This window comes from Melozone crissalis, unplaced genomic scaffold, assembly GCF_028551555.1.
Source record: "Melozone crissalis strain CALT ecotype California unplaced genomic scaffold, PUWL_Pcris_2 ptg000027l_1, whole genome shotgun sequence".
In the NCBI taxonomy this organism is placed as follows: Eukaryota; Metazoa; Chordata; class Aves; order Passeriformes; family Passerellidae; genus Melozone; species Melozone crissalis.
The window spans coordinates 52,690,050-52,710,912 of NW_026535805.1; the positions used below are offsets into that span (position 1 = coordinate 52,690,050).

The 20,863-nt window shown below is 40.2% G+C and overlaps 1 protein-coding gene across 1 annotated transcript; it reads left to right on the top strand.

The window, feature by feature from the left end:
• Positions 1–3,685: 3,685 nt before the first annotated feature.
• Positions 3,686–20,470, top strand: LOC128939418 (opsin-5-like). Its single transcript, XM_054280360.1, is given in 7 exon segments — positions 3,686–3,828; positions 3,830–3,996; positions 10,115–10,234; positions 13,802–13,972; positions 16,404–16,738; positions 18,911–19,146; positions 20,407–20,470. Coding segments are annotated over 7 exon segments (1,236 nt in total).
• Positions 20,471–20,863: the final 393 nt, after the last annotated feature.

The following is a 20,863-nucleotide window of genomic DNA, read 5'->3' on the forward strand; positions in this document are numbered from 1 at the left end:
CTAACATAGGTGCAGTGATTGCTTTCTTATTAATTTAGATTAAATACTAATTAATATTTCTTACTAGTTTAGATTCTTACTAACTTAAATTAAGGACTTCAGATTTTGCTACTATGTATCCATATTTGTCTAAACCCCATATAAGAGGACACAATAATTTGAACCTGGGTTGCTCCACCTCCCATTTGTAGCTTCCCAAAATGTTTTAGGGGTTCCCAGGAACTTGCAAGCAATGAGGATTGGTACAAGCATGGATCATTTGTGTTTCTATTAAAATAACATTTTATAGTCCCTACTGCTGACTCATTAACTTTTAGGAGCTGTGTATCAGAAGACTGATGACCTTTGTCAGGCATTTAATACTGTGGTACCTTATAAAACACAAGTATAAATAAAACCAACAGGGTTGGCAGTTCAAATCTTGGTTCCTGAAATAATGCATTTGTGAGAATGCACATCCCCTATGTTTGCTAGGCTTTGCCTACCAGTATGAAAGCTATCCCTCTCTACATTTTTTTATTCAATATTTAGACACTAGATGCTGATTAGGATTATGGCTTTTTTTGACTTGGAATTGTGAGGGCTAATGATCAGCCCTGTTATTTACACAGTTTTCTGTCTTATGCACTCTGAAAGTGAGATTGATTCTGGAACAAAGCTTTATTTTGGGGGGCACTGTTAATTCCTGTCTAATCAGAATGATGAACATCTTTTAAAGCCATAATCAAGTATTAACTCCCTGAATTGTATGTCACTAACAGTTTTTGTATCAATCAAGTAGAGTTGTTTTTTATCTTCTTATATCTGAAATTTATTCTTAATTCACCAGACATGATTTAAAATAATAAGAAAAGTTTGTGTATACACTTGGAAGTTAAACATTAATTACCCCTTATTTTTGTTAAAAAAATTTCAATAAATAATGTGTTTTCTCTGTTTAAAGCTGAGAGAAAGTGTTTCTTTTTCAGGAACTGGAGAGGAAAGTTTTTCACAACATTAACATTTGCAAGCAGGTCAACAACTTATATCAAGTGAAGCAGCTAAATTTTCCATACCTAGGTGGACCGCAGAGGGCTTTCTCCTGTCCCAAGGCTGTGCTTTGTCTGGCAAACCTGCACTTTGCTTTAGGGCAGATTAAAAAACCCAATGTCTGCACTTCTGGCTGGGTTTAGCTTACACAGAAGTTGAAATTTCCTATTTAAAGCTATTTTGTTTGTCTGCTTGGACATAGCAAAATATTGTCCTTGTGAGCCACCTGATACTGACTGGAGTGGGAGATTCTGCTGTGGCTCAAAGGAGGAACATGCCCTTAAACACTCTGATATTTGCATCAAACCCAAATTGTGCTGACAGGTCCCAGATGTGCTTTTCCATTTGCATCACTTCAGCCACCCATATGGTTCAAACGCTCCAGCCACAGAGGGACCCTGCAAGCTGGGGGACAGAAAAGCATCGGGATCCTTTTAAAGGCCAGGTGGAACCTGGATTGAGACCTGTGGCTTTGATAGGATGGACAGGATGATCGTGATTATTCCCCAGATTCATGCTTTAGTCCATCCTTTTGTACAAGACAAGGTCTTTTTAGACTGTCCAGGCTGTTGTACCAAAGTACCTGATCCAACACAAATGGTTTCTCTGCTGTCTGAAACAGTGAATTTTTTTGTTTAAAAAAATTTTTAAATTTCTCAGTCTTTTTTAATTTAAAGAAAATTAAAAAAACCCAAAAGACAATGAGGCTGCTGAACTTTTGAGCCATATGCCTGGATGATTTTTGTTCTCTCCCATTTTTGTTCTCTACTCTAGAGTAGCGTGTGCCTTCATGGCTCATTCCCCTTCAGTAAAATCTTTCTTTTTTCTTTTTTCAAAAGCTAGGACAATAGGGAGAGGGTTGTGAGTGCTTCAGGTGTACATGAGTGTACCTAGCCACACAGGTCTGTTATTGACTCAGTCTGCCTGTGTTCAAGATGCAGAAGAGAGAGCAAATGGGTAAAATAAAGAAATAATTTTTATTTCTCCTTTAGTCTCCCTCCAAGTTGGACTTCTGAAGGGAAAAATTTAGGCCTTCACAGCTTTTCCCAGGTCCCACAGCAGAAGTTATGGAAGCCCTGAGTCAAGTGTTAAGTTCATGAGTGCCATTCCTGCCCCAGCAAGCACCAGCAAGAGGAATTGGGGTGTCTGAATGCCCTAAACAGCTCCTGGCTGGGTGGTTTCAAGCAGGGAAGAAATGTTTTTTTTTCTTATACATCCTCACTTTGCATCCCTTCCATTGTCCTGAGGGATGACTTTCATAGGTGTTTGCCAGATTCCCGTTTTCCCCTTTATTAAATAAAGGGTTTTCCCCTTTATTAAATGATATAGTTTATTAAATAATAAAGTTATTTATAATAACTTTTTTGGCTTCAATGACCCATTTCCACACAAAAGAAAATGGAAAGAAAACCCAGCAAGCCTTTCTAGATGACTCTGCTATTTAATGCTCCTGCTGCTTCACAATTCCAATGGCCAATTGTTGTTTACAACTGTGGCCATGACAAGTTATTTGCATTGGAACACAACACCTAAGGAACTCTGAGGAGAATTTATGGATGTAGTTGTTCACTTAGCGGTAAAATTTGCAGAGCTGCCATCTGCAGACAAAGTGCCCCTCACGATACAAAGAAACTGCTGGCACTGTCTTGCAGATAATTCCCAGTCTCTTGGCATTGTGAGGAGCAGGTATAGATAAAGACAAGTAGCACAGACCCAGCTCCACCTTTCCTCCAGTCCTGTCACTTCTCATGAGAAGGAACAGATCAGCCCCTGCCCCTCCTCTTCCCTTTATGAGGATGTTAAAGACCACAGTGAGGTCTCCCCTCAGTCTCCTCTTCTCCAGGCTGAACAGACCACATCATCTCAGCTGCTCCTCAAAGGCTTCTCCTCCAGACTCGGGTTTTGTGTTGCTGAAATGGCTCCCAAGGTATTAAAGAGTCTTTTTTCCCAGTCCTGCAACCTAAGAAGAAGTCAAGAATCCTCAGCTCTGGTTTTCAAGGTTTTTTTATTCTCTCTTATCTAATACATTCTTTTTCTGACCTGCTGAGATCTGTTCAGCAGGTTGGGTTGAGTCACACTGACCACCCTTGGGGTGCTGTTATCTTTTTATTCTGAGAACTACATGCACATTATTTACAATAATTTTCCAATACCTATCACCTATGCTAGATCTATGTTAGACACCTATGTTGACTTTAAATCAATCCAAAAGTGCCACCATCACAGCAGAAGATAGAGGACAGGAAAAAGAAGAAGAGGGACAGGACATGCCCAGATTCCTCTGTCTTGCCTCTTGAACCTGCATTCTAAATCCCCAAAATTCTGCTTTTTCACCCTGTGATAAATTCGCTATCATTCTGTTCAAACCCTTGTGGCTTGTAAATCTTCACACAAAGTTGGTAATTTTTTCCATGGGCTAAGATTGAAGGCACAGGTGTCTTTGACTCTGTGCCAGGGTCTCTGAGCCCCCTGCCAGGGTCTCGAGCCCTCCAAGACAGTCAGAGGAATGTCCTAGGTTCCAACACTCCAGACCCTTCACGATCCTCATGGCCTCCTCTGGACACTCTCCAGTAGCTCAATGCCTTTTTCCTGTTGTGGTCCCATGCAAATTATGATGTTCTTGGATAAAGTAAGTCATGACCCAAATCGTGGCACAATGCTTTATGCAAGTTTGAATGGTATCGTGAAATGCCCTGGGAAGTGTCAGGGCAGAATTGAAAACGGGAAGATGAATCCTGTGTATGAACAAAAATATCTTCACATTTTCTGACAGCAGGTGGGATCTGTTGCAAACTCTGTTCTTCTGTTTTTCAGGCACTTCAATGGACATGAATGGGATGGCATCAGATCCCAACAATTCTTCCCAGGAAGAATACATCCCACACTATCTCCAAAGGGAAGACCCCTTTGCATCAAAGCTCTCTAGAGAAGCTGACATCATAGCTGGCTTTTATTTGACAATAATTGGTAATGATTTTATATTTGCTATTTGAAATATGACTGTGCTGCTGCATCCTTACAGCTCTCGGAAAAGACGCAGAAACTGCTGTTCATTAGATGCTAATTACATATTTTTTCATACTAGAAAAAAAAACCTAGGAGGGAGGAGAGAAAATGTGTTAGAAATATGGTGTCAGCAGTTAATATCAACATATAATGCTGCTGCAGGTAGCCTGAAGCGACTAGCAGTAGATGTTCCAGCAAAAAGTGAAGAAATACTCACTGTTTTTAATAAGATATAGGTTGCTACTCAGCAGCTTAATTTGTCCCTGGGCAGAATAGGATTTCCTTCAGTATGCATTGTGGGTTTTATGTCCTGTTTTCACAGCCTGAACACCCTCAGATGTGTTCATGTGACCCTTGCTCAGCTCCTGGCATCATCTGTCCTCTGTTACACATCATATTGAGCAATATTTTCTGCCTAGCACCCTCCCCATCCTTTTGTGATGGAGTCCTTTACAAGGTTCAAAGTGACCTTGCAAGCAGAATAAATACAATTATCTATTGGTTAGTGCACACTCATGATAGCTGGGACTGATTTTAAAGTATTCACATGCCAAGGAGTTATCATTCAGCAGGAAAATGCTGGATTCTATTTCTTCTAGGGATAAGCTGGACCTTATTATTGATAATTTGCCTTCTTTACTTTGTGGAGGAGGCCAGAATTATGTCTTTTTGTATCCATATTTGCCTCAACACCTGAGAGAATGGCATGAAGCTGAGTAAGGGAGGTTTAGATTGGATATCTGGAAAAGGTTCTTCACCCAAAGGGTGGTTGGGTGCTCCCCAGGGAGTGGTCACAGCACCAAGCCTGATAGAAATCAAGAAATGTTTGGGCAAAGCTCTCAGGCACAGGGTGAGATTCTTGGAATTGTCCTCTGCAAGGTCAGGAGCTGGACTTTGATGATCCATGTGGGTCCTGTTCAACTCAGGCTATTCCATATTCTATTCTATTCTATTCTATTCTATTCTATTCTATTCTATTCTATTCTATTCTATTTCATTCTTCTTTATATATTTTAAGTTCCTTTATGCTTTATGGTCTTACTTCATGCAGTTTCTCACAGCTCAACAGCAATTTTTGCATTAAAACTGATCTGAGGACAGAACTGATTTACAAAAACCTGGGCTCCAGGTGTCAGATGCCTGAAGACAAGGCTGAATACAAGATGTACAGTGATTACTTGACATTTATTTCAGTTTTGATTCATTGTCTTGTTCAATGTGTTGTGCACAAAATACCAAGATCTGTCAGTCAGTCCTACCTTTTTGTTTCTCATTCACTGCTTTACAACCCCCCCTTCTAAGACTGTCTTACTGCTTTTCTTTTGACTGGTCTAATTAATGTAATGTTTTCCACAGTGGAGGTAGCAGAGTTTTTATTATTATTTTTCTTCTATTTATGTTTCTGTTTATTTCTCATTTCTCTTCTGCTTATGTCTTTATTGAAAAAAGAATTCAGAGCAGCAGAGGTGACAGGTCAAGCTGTATCTCAGTGCTGTTCTTGGTGTTCATGCACTGGTTTGTAGGTATCCTCACTTTTCACACATATATTTTTTTCTATTTCTCTGCAGACAAAAGTTTTCACTGAACTGTAGAAGACAACCCCCTTTTTGTGGTTTTTTTCACTTGGTTAAGTGAACTTAGCTTTAATCCCAAGAAATATGTCTGATGGATGAATCTTCCTAATATACACTCTGTTGCCTTGTTATATTGATTGTATTTAGTGTAGATTTATCCTGTTCCAAAAATTACCCCTGTCAGGTGTGAAACATCTTGAACAACACAGGCATAATCAAATTAAGGCAAGGAACAAGAATAAAAAAATTCCAGTGAAAAGCCAAAAGCCAACCATAAAGGCTCAGGACAATTTTCTGAGCAATGTGAGGAAACTGAAATTATAATTTTAAAAGGTCTCATAGTAAATTTGATGTTGGACTTGTGATCTCATTGTATCCAGTGGCCTGGGTCAGGGTAGTTCTGCTGTTCCTGTACGTTTCTGTACACATCATATCCCACATTTAGCTCTAAACTAACTTAATTTTTAAAGTGTGTGTTTTGAAATGCATTTTTCTTGGTTAATTGCTTTGCCCTTGTGTGCATAACAAGGTTCACTAGTGGCTTTATTAGAGCTAATTATGGTCTTCCCATATCCATATAAGCGCTGTATTTGCATATTCCTTGGATCTATAGAATAATGGTATAAGGAAAAAAACTCTTCCCTTTGGAAGAATGGTTGAGCAAAGGAATGGGCTGCCCAGGGAATGTTGAAATCTTTAGCCCTGGAAATGTTCAGAAAATGAGTGGAGTTGTCACTTTGTGGTATGGTTTGGTGGTCATGGTGGTGTTCAGTCAAAAGTTGGACTTGATAATCTTGGAGGTCTTTTCCAACCCAAATGATTTTATGATTTCACATCTGTGTTTTTTTATTATGACTTGTGATTCAGACTAAACTTGTCACAGTTTTCCACTGAACTGCATTCCCTACTCCTTTGCAAGAAATTGTGGCCCCTCCTGAGGATGGCCTGTGGGGACATCCTGACAGCAGGGACAGGGGAGCAGGAGGTGGGAAGCCAGGACTGTTTTTGTGCATCTTTTTGCACTTGAGCAGTGTAAGGTGCAAGTAAGTTTCAAAAAGGAGAAGAAGCTGAATAGTGAGTGAACAAGGCTGGATCTTATCCTGCAGAGGTTTTAGGGTCAGACTGGGTGTACAGCTGAAGTATTCCAGTTTGAAATATAAAAATAATTGGTTGTTTGTCTTTGAAGAAAATCAGGAGTCTTGAATAGTCCGATAAATTCTATGTAAGTGCATGATCCTTTATCCTGAGTAGTTAATTTCCATGTGTAGCTTTCTAATCATCTAGGACAAAAAATAAAATCAGACTATGCACATGGTTACGAGAGTCCAATTCTTTTGTCTTTGTCACTCCTCCCACCAGGTTTTTCATCACCGCCTTGATTGATTCACTGTACAGCCAGGCAGGGTGACAAACTACTGAGCAGGGACCTGCTGGCTGCCAGCTCCTCTGAAACCCCTTGGCCAGTCACTATTGATCCACAAGCTGGTGTGCGCACTTCCTCTGTTATGAAACAGCTTAATTGAAAACAAAATCCTGAACCTTTTTTTTTTCTTTTCTTTTTTTAATTTTATTTTCTCTAATGGTTTAGTGCCACTGTCAGGTTGGAGAAGTGGAAGTTTATTTCTCCATTTGACTGCTTGTAAACACTTTCCCCTCTCACTGCAGGTTTGTGTCTCAGCCTGGCTCTGTCTCTGCAGGTGTCACTTTTTTAGTTATCACATCCTTGGCTCTTGATTTGTATATATGTAATGGTGCCATGTTGCCATGGACAGTTCTCCTGGAAAAGAGCCTATTTTAAATATCTGAGAAGTCTTTTTTCCCTGTTTCCAACCTACCAGAGCTGGGAGCTTGCTCCAGCAGGGGCTTCAGCTGACTGCTGGAAAGTCATTTCATAGCAGGAGAAATGGAGCATTAGATGCCTCACCTACGGAGATTACAGAATTTTGATCAAGGAGATAAAAAAAGGTTCAGACAAGCAATTTTCAGATGCAGGCATAGACAAAAGGCAACAAATGATCAATGGACCCCTTCCAGCCATGGGATTAGGAGGTTGGTGGGTTGGGCTCTCTGAAACATTGATATTAATTATAAGCAGTGGTTTCAGAGCAGCTTGGCAATTTCAGAGCTGCTTGGCTGATAGACATGTCTCTCTAGACTGTCAGTCAGTTGAAAAAGATTCAGGAAAATGTCAAATGCTTTCAAAAGGTATTTCAAACTGGATGCTGGCACTCTAGTTATCCTAAATATCACTGGAGAGGAAAATGGCATTAAGAGAGAAAAGGATTAAAATATATGAAAAAAGCTCACAGCACTGAGATTCATTCACTCAGCTGTGAGGAAGAAAATGATTCATATGAATACCTCTATCTGCTTGTAATTCAGATTAAATTTGCAGAGCCATAAGAGTAGGTTGTTCTTAGAATTTAATTCACCCAGGGTAAATAAAATCTAATGAGAAAACCTAAGATCAATAATAAGCCAGCTTCTGTTCTTCTGTTTATTTTGTAAAATAATACAGAAAACAATGCTGTCAATATAAAAATAAAAAGTTTCCAATGTGTCACATTTAATACAAAAAAAATTCAAAATCAAAGTACTTTTCTCCTGAGTTTAGTAAACTTTTGGTTCCTCAGTCACTCATATTTCTTGACAAATAATTTGGTTTTAGCATCTGGGAACCATTTCTCTCTCCGCCTCATGGATGTTCCCAGGTTGGGTTTGTTGATTTTGTGGGGACAAGGCACCCTTGCAAGGGCATTGTGCCATTGATGGACCAGAGTAAATAACAAAATACCCATTTAAAAACTGTATTATTTGTTACTGAATTGCCAAATTAATCACTAAATAATTAAATACCCATTTAATTACTGAATTTAATTTGCTGAGGTCTGGCCTGCCAGAAGATTGAGATGAAAATGATGTGGTATTCAAAGGTACAACATTTGGAGAGGGCAGCAGTGCTGGGGGGCTGGAGGGTGCTGAGGCCCTCTGGAAACAGAGATTGCCCCAGCAGAGCCCCTTGTAAAAGGCAGCACAAAGGATGACTTTGATGTTTCATCAACAGAGGAAAGCTGGGCTGTTCATGACTTTTTTTGGAGTAGTGTGAGGAGTTGGCCTCAGCAGGCAGCCAAGCACTCAGGACAAGCCTCAGAGTGGGACAGGGAGGAAACAGGCAGAGAAAAAGCAGTGGAGGTGAAGACAGGTGGGGATAAAGACAGGAAAATCCATTCTCAGTTACAGCAGCGGGCAAACAGGATCCTTGAGGGGAATAAATTCAGCACGATGGAATCACAGAATGGTTTGGGTTGAATGGACCTTAAATATCTTATTCCAACTTTCATCACGTGGTTCCAACTCCCAAAGCTTAATGTTTATTTACTGATTTAGGTAGTGAGAAACAAAGGTATCAAACCTAAAATACTTATGGCAAACACCTTTCCTCACCCTTTGAACCTAAAATATTTATGGAAAATACCCTTCCTCACCCTTTAAACCTTAAATACTTATGGAAAATGCCCTTCTTCACTCTTTCCTGGGCTGAACTTCTCTCCAACATTTCCCTCAGTGCTGTTGTAGGTCCCTTTTTTGAGGCAATGGCAGCACAGGAATTCTTTGCTCTTCATTCTTTTCTTCTGCACTTCCCTCCTTCTGATCTGGTGTGAGGCTCAGTGGGCCACGGTCCCTTTGGGATTTTCACCTTCTGGCTCCATGAGAAGGATGTTCTGTGCTGTCCTGTGTTTCCACAGCAAAACTCTCCCTCTGACCTTGAACTCTTAAAAACATGAATTAGTGAAGACACATTTTCTGTAAGGGAGCTGGAAACCCTACAATTTTCTGTAGTGGTGTGATTAATTCCATGGCAGATGCACACTTGCAGAGCTGTGAGTCCTTGGGTGATGATATGGAGAAAAATATATCAGCCAATATGAGAAGGGTCCCCTGCACTGAATTCCACCCCTGGAAGTTAAAATCAGATTAATCAGATTTATTTTATAATTTTTCTTTCTTACGATAGAAATAAATTCTGATGTAAGATTTAAGATTTGATATTAATATATTAACTGGAAATGTATCCCTTAACATCTGATTGGAGTGTTTAATAAAGTTGAAATTGGTCAGATTCTGGTTCCTGTGATTACAGAGAGCTGAATTTCATTCTTGTGGCTGTATAAACCTTTGGGTGAGAATTGTGCTGGTCAGGGCAGAGGGATTCTGGGGTTTCTGTTGTGAGCATTCAGTCTGTGTCTGTGCAGGCTCAGCTGGTGAAAGCAATGCCCTCCTACAGAGGGAAAACAGCATTTTCTGTGGGAGGGATGTGTCTGCAGTCCAGGTCTCTGTGAGCTGCACAGTGACAATGATGGGATCACCTTTCAGGGTAAAATGGCCAGCCTTAGGGACCACAAGTTCAGGCTGAAAATATCAGGGAATTTCACCTGGAAGATGGAGTATTGCTGGTTTTGAGGGTGATTCTAATTTGAATGTTGTTCTATTTTCCATTATTACAGGGATCCTTTCAACTCTGGGAAATGGGTATGTTATTTTTATGTCCTCAAAGCGAAAAAAGAAGCTGAGACCTGCTGAGATAATGACTGTTAATTTAGCAGTGTGTGATCTGGGCATTTCAGGTAATTTCATGGTTTTGTTTTCCCTTGTTTTTACCATCTCACCATTCTGCCTGGCAGCAGCAAGAGACATTCCTCTGCAAGTCATGGGAGCATCAAATGCCTTTTGCTGCAGATATTTCTGCTCTATCATTTGCATGTAAATAATAGGGGAGGATGAAAAAAAGCATTCCTGAACAACTTGATGGGAAGAAATGAACAGTACAGAGGAAAAATTAGGGTTGATTTTATCAAACAGGCAGAGCTCCTGCTCACCCCAGCACTGGGCAGGTCTCCAAAGGCAGCTGCCATGTGCACCCTGGCACAATAACCACAAAACACCTCAGTATTACAGGTGCAGAAAATGATGGTTTTTTGCCATAGGGTGAATAGAATGGGTCTAAATGCCTCAAAAATACAAGTTTAGCCAAATAATTGGAAAATGCCAGTGGCCATCAGCCCTTCAAAGCTAATAGTTTTTTCTCTAGTGGCCATCCTCCTTTGTCTCTGGATCAAACATTTGTGTCAAACTGTAGAGCATGAGCCAACTGGGAGGACTTTTATTTCAACTCCACAATCTGGATATCCTGGCATTGGAGGAAGTCTGGATGTCCTGGCATTGGAGGAGGGAGCTTTGGAGAGGTTTATCCAGAGTTGCAGAGATGGTTGTTTTGGCTCTTGACATGAGACCGATTCAGCTGCACACAGGGGAAGGGCTGGATGTCCTTTAGAAAAGGATGTTTTGGATGGCAGACAGTCCAATGCGTATCAGGACGCAGCTGACCATGGGATCTCCCCAGTGCCATAGAAATGGAATTATATTCCCATGCTTGCAGGGTCATCTGTCCCCTGTGTGTTGTATACACTGAGACCTCTGCCCTCAGCCCCACTGCACCCTTTTCCTACCCTTGTCTCTGCCAGATGCTTTTGCCCTCATCTAAACTCCAAAAATATCACTGAACAATACAAAATGATGTCTCCCAGCCTCCCCTGATGCTTTTTTGAACTCTCACAGCACAAGACCAAAGATCTGCTCATCCCTGCAGATTCCAGTGGTTTTGGTCAGTAAACATGGATTTTTGAAGGAAATATTAATTCAGTGGAAGAAAGATGTTAATATAAATATCACTGCTACCACACAGAGAAATCCCAATTATTTCTTTGGCATTTCTGTCATGGACACACTGCTTCCATCTCTCAACCCTTAGAAGTTAAGGAAAAATCAGTGATTCCCAGAGCCATGCTTGGTTTTCTCTGTTCTCTAATTATTTTTATTTATTTATTTATTTGTTTAATTAATGAAAGGTGCTAAGCTGAGAAATGTGATGGGTTCTGTCTGCTGGACAAACTGAAGATAGAATTTTTTTTTACGAAATTTTCATATTTCATACACTTATCTTAACAACTTTTTGAAGAGTTCTGCTTCCTGCATATTTCCACAGGGTGGCACCAGCCCCTTGTTCAAAGCTGCATCAGACTGAATTTGCACTGGCACCGTGCTCGGGGCTGCTCCCAGTTCTGCTGCTGAAGGGAAATTTGATTTGGTGCAAAGAAATGTGTCGGCCTTTAAAGCTGTCAGTCACTTACATGCCTAAAAGTTGCTGACTTGATTGTTGGCCCATAACCTCGACCTTGCCATATTTAATGTTTTTCTTGAAACCTTAATCACTGAGGTCAGCCTTTGCTTGAAAAAATAAAAATTGAGAAAGGCACATCATACATTGACTTGAGCACATCCTGCAGGTCCAGGCAGAACTTTTCTTACAGGCTTAGGCTAATCCAAAAATACCTTTTGTAAAAATGCATCTTATTTTGAAGGGTTTTCAATCCTGATGCTTTTGGCATAGAAGATGGAGCAAAGGTACTTTTCTGCAAGATCCGGTTTTGAAGAAATGTGTTAATTTTCTGTTAAGAATGAAAAGAGAATTCATGGTTTTATGTCAGTTCAATGTGAAATTGAATGTTTTTGGGTAAAAGATCATTTCAACAGAATAGAGATTTTTGTCTTGGTTTCTATGAATAGGTTACCTTGTGGGAAGTACAGTTTGCAAGATCATTTTTGCCATATCCATAAACCAATTCCCTGAGCTTCTATGATATTACAGACACTGGTTCAGCCAGGGAAACCAGCCCAGGGAGGCTGAGGTGTTTTCAAATCCTTGGGGTGCTCTGGCTGCTCCTGTGCAGGAAGGAATACAGTCACAGGGATGCGGAGTTCAATATTTAATGTTGTTTGAATGGTGCAGTTGGAATGTTCAGGCCTGGGAGAATTTAAGATCAGTCTGGTAAGTAAAACTGTAGTGTTTGGAAAACAGATATTCCTAGATTGTAAATTTTTTGAGTTTTCTATTCCATTAAAGTTGATTTATTTTCTTTGCCTAATTAAGACCAAGAAAGGTAATAATTGGGACCAAAAAAGGGAGATTTCCAACTATACAATTAAAATTTTCAAACTTTCTCTTTGTCACAATACTTACAAAGAATATGAAAAATTGAAACCTGCTTTAAGGTGAGAATGGAATATCATTTCCCAAAACTTCACTTCTTCCATAATGCAGCACTCAATTTACCTGTGGAGGAATGAGATAAAGTGCCACTAAGAGAAAGTCTCAAAAATAGTTACTCATTTCCCATCTCTTTGGGGAAGCTCAGAATGTTTTGATATCTGTGGGCAGTGGATTGCTAGGAGGCATCAAAGTAATGTGTGATGTGGAGAGGAGCTGAAACCACTTCTGCAGCTCAAGTGTCCATGTCTTTCCTTCCCACCTAACACTTCACCTCACTGTGTACCCTACTGCTGGGCCTTGACAGGTTTGAAAAAGTCCTGTTTGAAGGCAAATTTCTTTACCTTGTGCTTGAAGACACCTAATTGGCTGGGTGTCTTCACCTAGTCTACCTCTACTACAGGGATGAAGACTAAGTAGATTTGTGCTTGTTTCAAGCCCTGACTCAAACCCATCCTGTTTAGGTGTTGGCCTGTGGACCTAACATATACTCTAAAGGTTTCATAATGAAAAGAGCCTGCCCATGACTGGTTCCAGAGTGTTGGTTTGCCTCTCGTTCCTGTGGTTTGTAGTACAGCCCTTCTTTCCAGCCCTTCTGCAGGCTTGGCTCATCCTACCTCATCACTGGTGCCATGGGATCCAGCCACAGCTGTCTGAGGCTCAGTCCTGTGCATGGGGTGCTCACAAGCCATGGAATCACAGAATGCTTTGGATTGGAAGGGACCTTAAAGACCATCTTGTTCCAACCCCTGCCATGGGCAGGGACACCTTTCAGTGTACCAGGTTGCTCCAAGCCTCATCCCACCTGGCCTTGAACACTTCCAGAGATGGAACATACACAGCTTCTCTGGGCAACCCATGACAGTGACTCACCACCCTCACAGTAAAGATTTTCTTCCCAATATCCCATCTAAATTTACCCTCCAGCCTAAGGTCATCACCTACTCGGTCTGAATCCAATTCTCCATGTTGAGCACTTTTATGGGTATTAATTTTTGCAAGGGAGAGGGTTTGCCTTTCTGATAAAAGGTGATTTTCTCAAGGATGTTGTTTATCAGTGGGCTGACATTCTCTCCTCCTTTTGAAGTTGTAGGCAAACCCTTCAGCATCATCTCCTTCTTCTCCCACCGCTGGATGTTTGGGTGGATGGGCTGCCGCTGGTATGGGTGGGCTGGATTCTTCTTTGGCTGTGGGAGCCTCATCACCATGACAGCTGTCAGCCTGGACAGGTACCTGAAAATCTGCCACTTGTCCTACGGTAAGACAAATATATGTCTCCATATAGATGACTGTATTATCTATGACTGTGGAAAAGCTGTATTAAGTGCTATAGTTTACTACACTGAAGTAATTAGGCTCTTCAGAATACTTCTTATAAATATAGAGGGAATACACAGAGGAGAGAAACGTTTGCATGATCCAAGAAATCCTAGTTAAATTCATTTTGCTGGACATAACACCCTCACTGTTGTCCTTCTGCTGTCTGCTTAAGCCATGAGTTTTTTGTAATCCCTTATAGATAAATCACTTTATGTCCATCAAGGCCTATCTGCATTAACAGATGCAAGTAATGTGCATATTACAGGGTGTTATGGACCAAAACATAAAAATATTCCTTATTGAATGCCTAAATTCCTCTGTGGTGTGTGGCAAGCTATTTTAAGCACCTAAGAGATTTGGAAGGGCAATAAGTCATAATGAGAAATAGTCTCTCAAATATGGAAATGGAACCTGAGAGGAGGAAATGAATTTTGCAGTGTAAGGTGTTACCACCATATCCATCAGTATCTTGTACCTCTGGAACATGATGTATTATATGCTTAATTCTTTCCAGATAAATGATATTGTCACAGTATAGAAAAGATGTTCCTCTGGTATTGTAAGGGACTAAATTCACATCCAAATACAGGGAATGCTCAAGGTGACTTTACAGGCAATAAACACCTTTCCCATGTGACTTGAGGGACACCACAGATTTCTTTATGATTACATGAAATATCGATCATGTTAAGCTGTAAGGAAGGTTGGCAGATAGGAAGGGTAAATAAGCCAGTCTGTGCAAGCAGATAAAAGCTGTGGTACTGTGCTGAGATGTGCTATCACAGACCTCTGTGTGTCCATACTTTTATCCTAAATGGGAGTGCAGGGGGGGTCTCCTTAGCTGGGTGCTAGATACACCAATAATATGAAGCAGGATTTCAGTTTTTTTCTATTGAAGTCTTATCAAAATAATTCAGTGGCAACCCAAATCACAAACAATTTTTCACAGACTTGGAGAGCTGAAGTGAATATTTCATGGCTGGCTGCATTTGCGCCACCAGCTGTGGTCATCTTAGTTCATGAGAGAGAAAACTCTTCAAAACCCTTATTCTCAAGGGCTCTGATCACGGTGGTCCATACAAAATGATGGAGAACAATAAACAAACATGTTTATCAGGCTCAGTCTAGGTGGTTTAAAAATGTTTCTCTTTTAATAGTTATGCTATTGTTTGTGCTATTGTTGCTTTGTTTTTCCACTCCTGAACACAACAAAGCACCTTTTTATCTCTCAGCCATCATATATGAATACATCATTTGTCAGGCAATGTTCATTTTCCTTCCGGTGATTTTGACATGTAAAATCAGCTGGAAAGGGACACATCCAAATTACAGGTGTTTCTTTGCTTTGTTTTTCTTTTAAATCACTCTGAAACCCTGAAGAAATCTTCTTAAGGTTAGTGTGAATTGAGTGAAAAATCCCCTGTGAGTCAGAAACTACAAATGAGTTGGGGGTTCCAAGATGGAAGGAGATGTTATGTTATATGTTATGTTATGCTGCATTGCACGTTTCTGCAAAAATGAAAGACTTAAATTTGTCGGTCCTATCTGAGTCCTACATGTTGAACATGTAGATGGTGATGAAAACAGTGCAAACTGAAACTTTTTCTAGATGAATTAGAGCTGTATGCAAGATGAGAAGAGATGCAAGGTTCTGATCTCCAGGAGTTCTATTTGCATTTAATTAAAAAAAAAAAGGCAAGGATACATGAAAACACATATTACAGATTATTACAGGTACTTCTGACAGGATACACAAGGTGATTTTCTGTACTGGAAAAGAATGAAAGAGTAAAATTAAATCTTAGATATCTTATTTCCACTGTAAAACCTTGTTCTTCAGTCACAGAGTTTGAGCTTTAGTCAGGCAACATAGGAGAGAAAGAATAGGAAAAAACTTAAGTTACATTAAAGAATTGAAGTTACTGGACAAGATTCCTCTGACTGTTGTTGGGCTGGTTGTTTGGATTTCTTTACTTTGGACTCTTTTCAGTTGTAATTCATCACAAATTAAAGCAAAGATCTCAAATAAGGATGGGTGGAGCCTTCCATGTGAGTGTGCCTTTGTCTTCAAGAGGCACAAGGTGAGCTCAGGGTCACAACGGACACCTGGAAACAGCCAAGATGAACATGACAGAGTTGTTGTCAAACAGTCAAAAAACCTCACATTTCAGAGAATCACAGAATGGTTTGGGTTGGAAGGGACTTCAAAGGCCATCCAGTTCCAAAGGCCCCACAGGGAGAGCTTCCAGGAGAGCAGATTGCTCACAGCCACATACAGCCTGGCCTTGAACCCTTCCATGTGACACAACATATTCCATGGTGCCAAACACACCTGGACATGAACTTGTAACTCTTGAATTTTCCTCCAGGTACCTGGCTTAAGAGACACCATGCATTTATCTGCCTGGCAATAATCTGGGCCTATGCTACGTTCTGGGCTACAGTGCCTTTTGCTGGGGTGGGGAACTACGCCCCCGAGCCCTTTGGGACCTCCTGCACTCTGGACTGGTGGCTGGCACAGGCTTCAGTGGCTGGACAGGTTTTTGTTCTGAGCATCCTTTTCTTCTGCCTCCTGTTCCCAACTGCAGTGATTGTGTTTTCCTACGTCAAAATAATTTTAAAAGTCAAATCATCCACCAAAGAAGTTTCTCACTACGATACCAGGATTCAGAACAGCCATATACTTGAAATGAAGCTGACCAAGGTAGGTAGGAACATTTTCCTCAGTTTGCTGTGTTGGGTCTTAGAAGCAGATTTGGAGATAACACAATGCTCTGAAGGTGGTTTTTGTAGCTTTCTCCTCTGTTACTGTCAAGGTGGGTAAAAAATAGGGGTGGAAACAAAATTTGGTGATTAGGGCACTTGGGTCCCTGAGATCATGATCCACTCTAAAACTCTGCCACAGCTTTCCCCTACGACCTTACAAGTCATATAATCTCCCTGTGGCCCTGCTTCCCACCATAAAACACCCTTTGCTTTCAGAAACAGTTGTAAACAGTAATTTAAGGTGACTGATGTGCATAGGAATTATAATAGAAAAGAGATAGAGAGTGGATTATTGTAGCAGGGAAATAAAACTTTCAGACAGTTTACGTTCCTCTGTTAATGAAGATATAAACCAAAATTGGTCCTGTGACACTGCAATTGTTTTTATGCAAATAATTTATCAGTTAGGCTCAGCCATGAACTGCTGACAAAAATGCACTGAATTGCTAAAATTAATTTTCCATCTCAGACCATATCCTGTTTTCCCTTTCTGATTGAATCTATTTTCTTTTTGGCAGTGGTGACAGCCATGATCCTTGATACTGGTTATTGTGCCAGGAAATCTCTCAAAATAAAGGTTTATATTGAACAAAATCAGATTCCTTAGCTGTAAAAGATTCACCAGCCTCTGTAAGACATGCCAAGAGTGAGACAAGCAGCAAGTTTTGCTTGGCTGATCAAATTTTATTACAATTTTTCTGAGTTGAACTGAGAGTTATATAACATGCAGCAATAAGGGACATTATGTCTAAACATATCTGAAAATCTCAGCTACGTACCTGCCCAGCCAGTGCTGCCAGTACAGCTGGTACAATTTCACTTGCCTTTCAAAAGGATGCTTCAAATTGTTATGTTTTTTGGTGGTTATTCAGCAAATTTCCTTTGAAGAGCAATGGAAACTTTTGATTTGAGGCTGCAGGTTTGGGTTTTTTTTTTTTTTGCATATTGGAAGGATCATGTAAAAATTCAATGTTATCTGAATTGCAACAACAGTAATTCTCCCTCCTGTCTTGGATCTACAGTGGAGAATATATTGTTGGGGTAAATATAAATATGGAACATTTGTTTCCCTTATAACCCATTTGACTCCACAGCACAATTCATAACAAACAGGCTGTGTTTGACATCCTTGGCTCACCTGCACTGTTCCTTCAGTGACAGACAACAAAAAGAACAGGCTACAGGAAAGGTTATGCAATGACCAAACCCCTTGTGCCTTCTGGTGATTTTTTTTTTTTTTTTTGGTATTCTAATCCTGCTAATCGCCTTATTCCAAATGAGTGCCCATGTGCCGCTGCCAGTGTGGGTGCAGCACTAATCTGTCAATGGCAGCAGTATAAAGGCAGATGTTTTTCAGGATGTATGATGGCATGGCATCATTTGAAGTGATATCAGGCTGTGACCGAGTGCAGACAGGCTGGTTCAGGTAAAGTATACAAATCACAGATTTTGGGCCCAAACAGGTTTTCTTTGGTATTGATACTAAACTTTCTTATGGTTACATTTTGTTACATTATAAGGAGGTCACTTACTAATTTGCCAGGAACTCATTTATCAGAACTAAAATATTTAACATAATTTTGTGTTTTAAAGTATTTACATATTCTAATAGAGTGAAAATACATTATTTGGGTTAGGAGGAATAAATCAAGACATTTTACTAGCATTCTCACTCCCAGTTAAATTACCAGTTTTCAAAAGATCTTTTTTCAAGAACCTTCACTCTTTGCTATTGTCAGTTTATTATCCTAAAAAGGAGATTCTGCATTTTTAAAGGAATCCTGTCTTTAAATAACTTGAATTCAATACCAAGCTATTATTATTTTCTGAAATCTCATTTGGTTTCCTCATATTTAGCCAGATTTTACTGCATTTTTAAAGGTCTGATAGCAGACTCAATAACTGCTCTGTGTCAGGCAAAAGAAACACAGGCACGAGATAAAGAGACAGATTTTGTTCATATTGCAAATTTACATGAAGAAGCAAGTTATCATTTTTCATTTCCATTCAGTGGAATGTAACTCCCTTGCACTCTGCCCGGCTCTGTGCTGCTCTGCCAGTGTCTGACTGTTGTGGACAAACCCTGCTGTCTCTTTTCTGCTCTCACAAGGTGGCAATGTTGATCTGCGCAGGGTTCCTCCTTGCCTGGATCCCTTACGCCGTGGTCTCCGTCTGGTCGGCCTTTGGACGGCCCGACTCGGTCCCCATCCAGTTCTCAGTGATCCCAACACTGCTGGCAAAGTCAGCAGCCATGTACAACCCCATCATTTACCAGGTCATTGATTGCAAGTTTGCCTGCTGCCGGCCGGGAGGGCTGAAGGACAAGAGCTCTTTGAAGAAATCAAGGTAATTTCTTCTTTGGGGAGTGGGATGCCTTTGAGAACACCATGTTCCAAAAAGTATCAAAATAAGATCCTACATGAATCACAGCTCATTGAATCTTATTTCTTGTGTTTCACCATGACCATTTTGATTTGGGATTTTTCTTGCCATGAGAATTTGTAAAGTGACTGTAGGTGTATAAGGAGAAGAAAGAAGACAGTCCTTACTTTTAGATCCAGCTGCAACTCCATTGATGTAGTTTGGAAAAAGAGTCCTATTGGTTTAATGGGTTTTGGATCAATCCTCTCTTCCTAATCCTTTTCTTTCACATCATCATATGAGTTTTCTCCAGAAGGTGTTGATGACCTCTATTGCCAGAGAAGAAAATGAAAGAGAATTGTGTTAATTCCTTCCACAATTAACCTGTTAATACTATACATTTCAGCCACAGAATCAACAGGGAGAGACAGTAGTTCTTCAGTGACCCTCCAGGTACAATTCATACCAAAAAAACCCACCTCAAACCAGACAAATCAAAGTGTAATTATCTCATAAGAAAGTCTCAGTTTTTTTAACTTACAACCCTCAGGCAAAGTTTGTGCTGCACACCTGTGGAATTCCTGAAAACACTAATTATGCACTTAGGGGAAAAGTATAGTTCTGTATTATGCCAAACAAGTGCCTTACTTTTGTGGTTGAACAACGAGATAACAATGGATGTTAATCTGACAGTGTAGATTATCACAAACATCATAGCACACATAAGTGACTGTGAAACAATAGAATTCCAGTGATTTACTCCAAAGGTCTAAAACATATGTGCCTTGATAGAAACATGAAGGACAATTTTATCATTCATATTATTCCCCTACCAATTCCAGCATTTTTGGTGTGTTGCTCAGTGAGCTCAGTCAGTCTTGAGTTTCTACAGCTTCTTGTAGCAGATCATTCCATAATCTTGCACTGAGATTTATTTCATCTGCAGAACATACAGAGTTTATGTATGTTGTGAATGTCTGAGGTGTTGAATTTATAGTTTGCCAAAATCCCTTCTGCAGTGTTAGTCAAATGGGACACATATTCAAAGAGCGTTCTGTGGATTTTTGGTAGCTGTATTTGTTTTTAACATCTGAAGGTCTTGCCCAATCTCTCAAGCTGAATGCAAGCTGGCTTCTCTAGGCATGTGCAGTGAAAAAATGATCTGGAGGAATCACTTCCCAGAAGCAGGAACCTAATTTCCACCTTGGTGTGACAAAATGACCATTTTACCCTCTCTGCCCACAGGACATACACAATATCTGCACACAGGGACTCCACAGCCATGAATGAAACCCAGCTGGAAGCTTGAGGGCTCATCTCACCTACAGCAAATGAAAATCTGGTGACAAACAACCCTACTGGCTCAAGTTCCTCTTTCTGTAAACGAATTACAGCATGGTGACAGGTTTATTTTACTCCCTATTCCTATGTACAATGTACAGTTCTTTTTATCCTGACCAAAATAGTGCATTAGAGTTGGGCAAACATTCTAAGTACTGAAAGGAAGAAGAAACAGAGAAAATTTGTGTTTATTAAAAATTTCCCTTCACTTGAGATGCTTTAAAATGCCCTTTTTTCTTCTTAGCACTAACAGAAATGATAGTCTGGGCAGTATTTTCCCTGAGGGGAAGGAAAGTATTCGTAAAGACCAGTTTCAGTTTACCAAAGCTAATCTCCCTAAATTCCTGCTGCAGTCACTGGA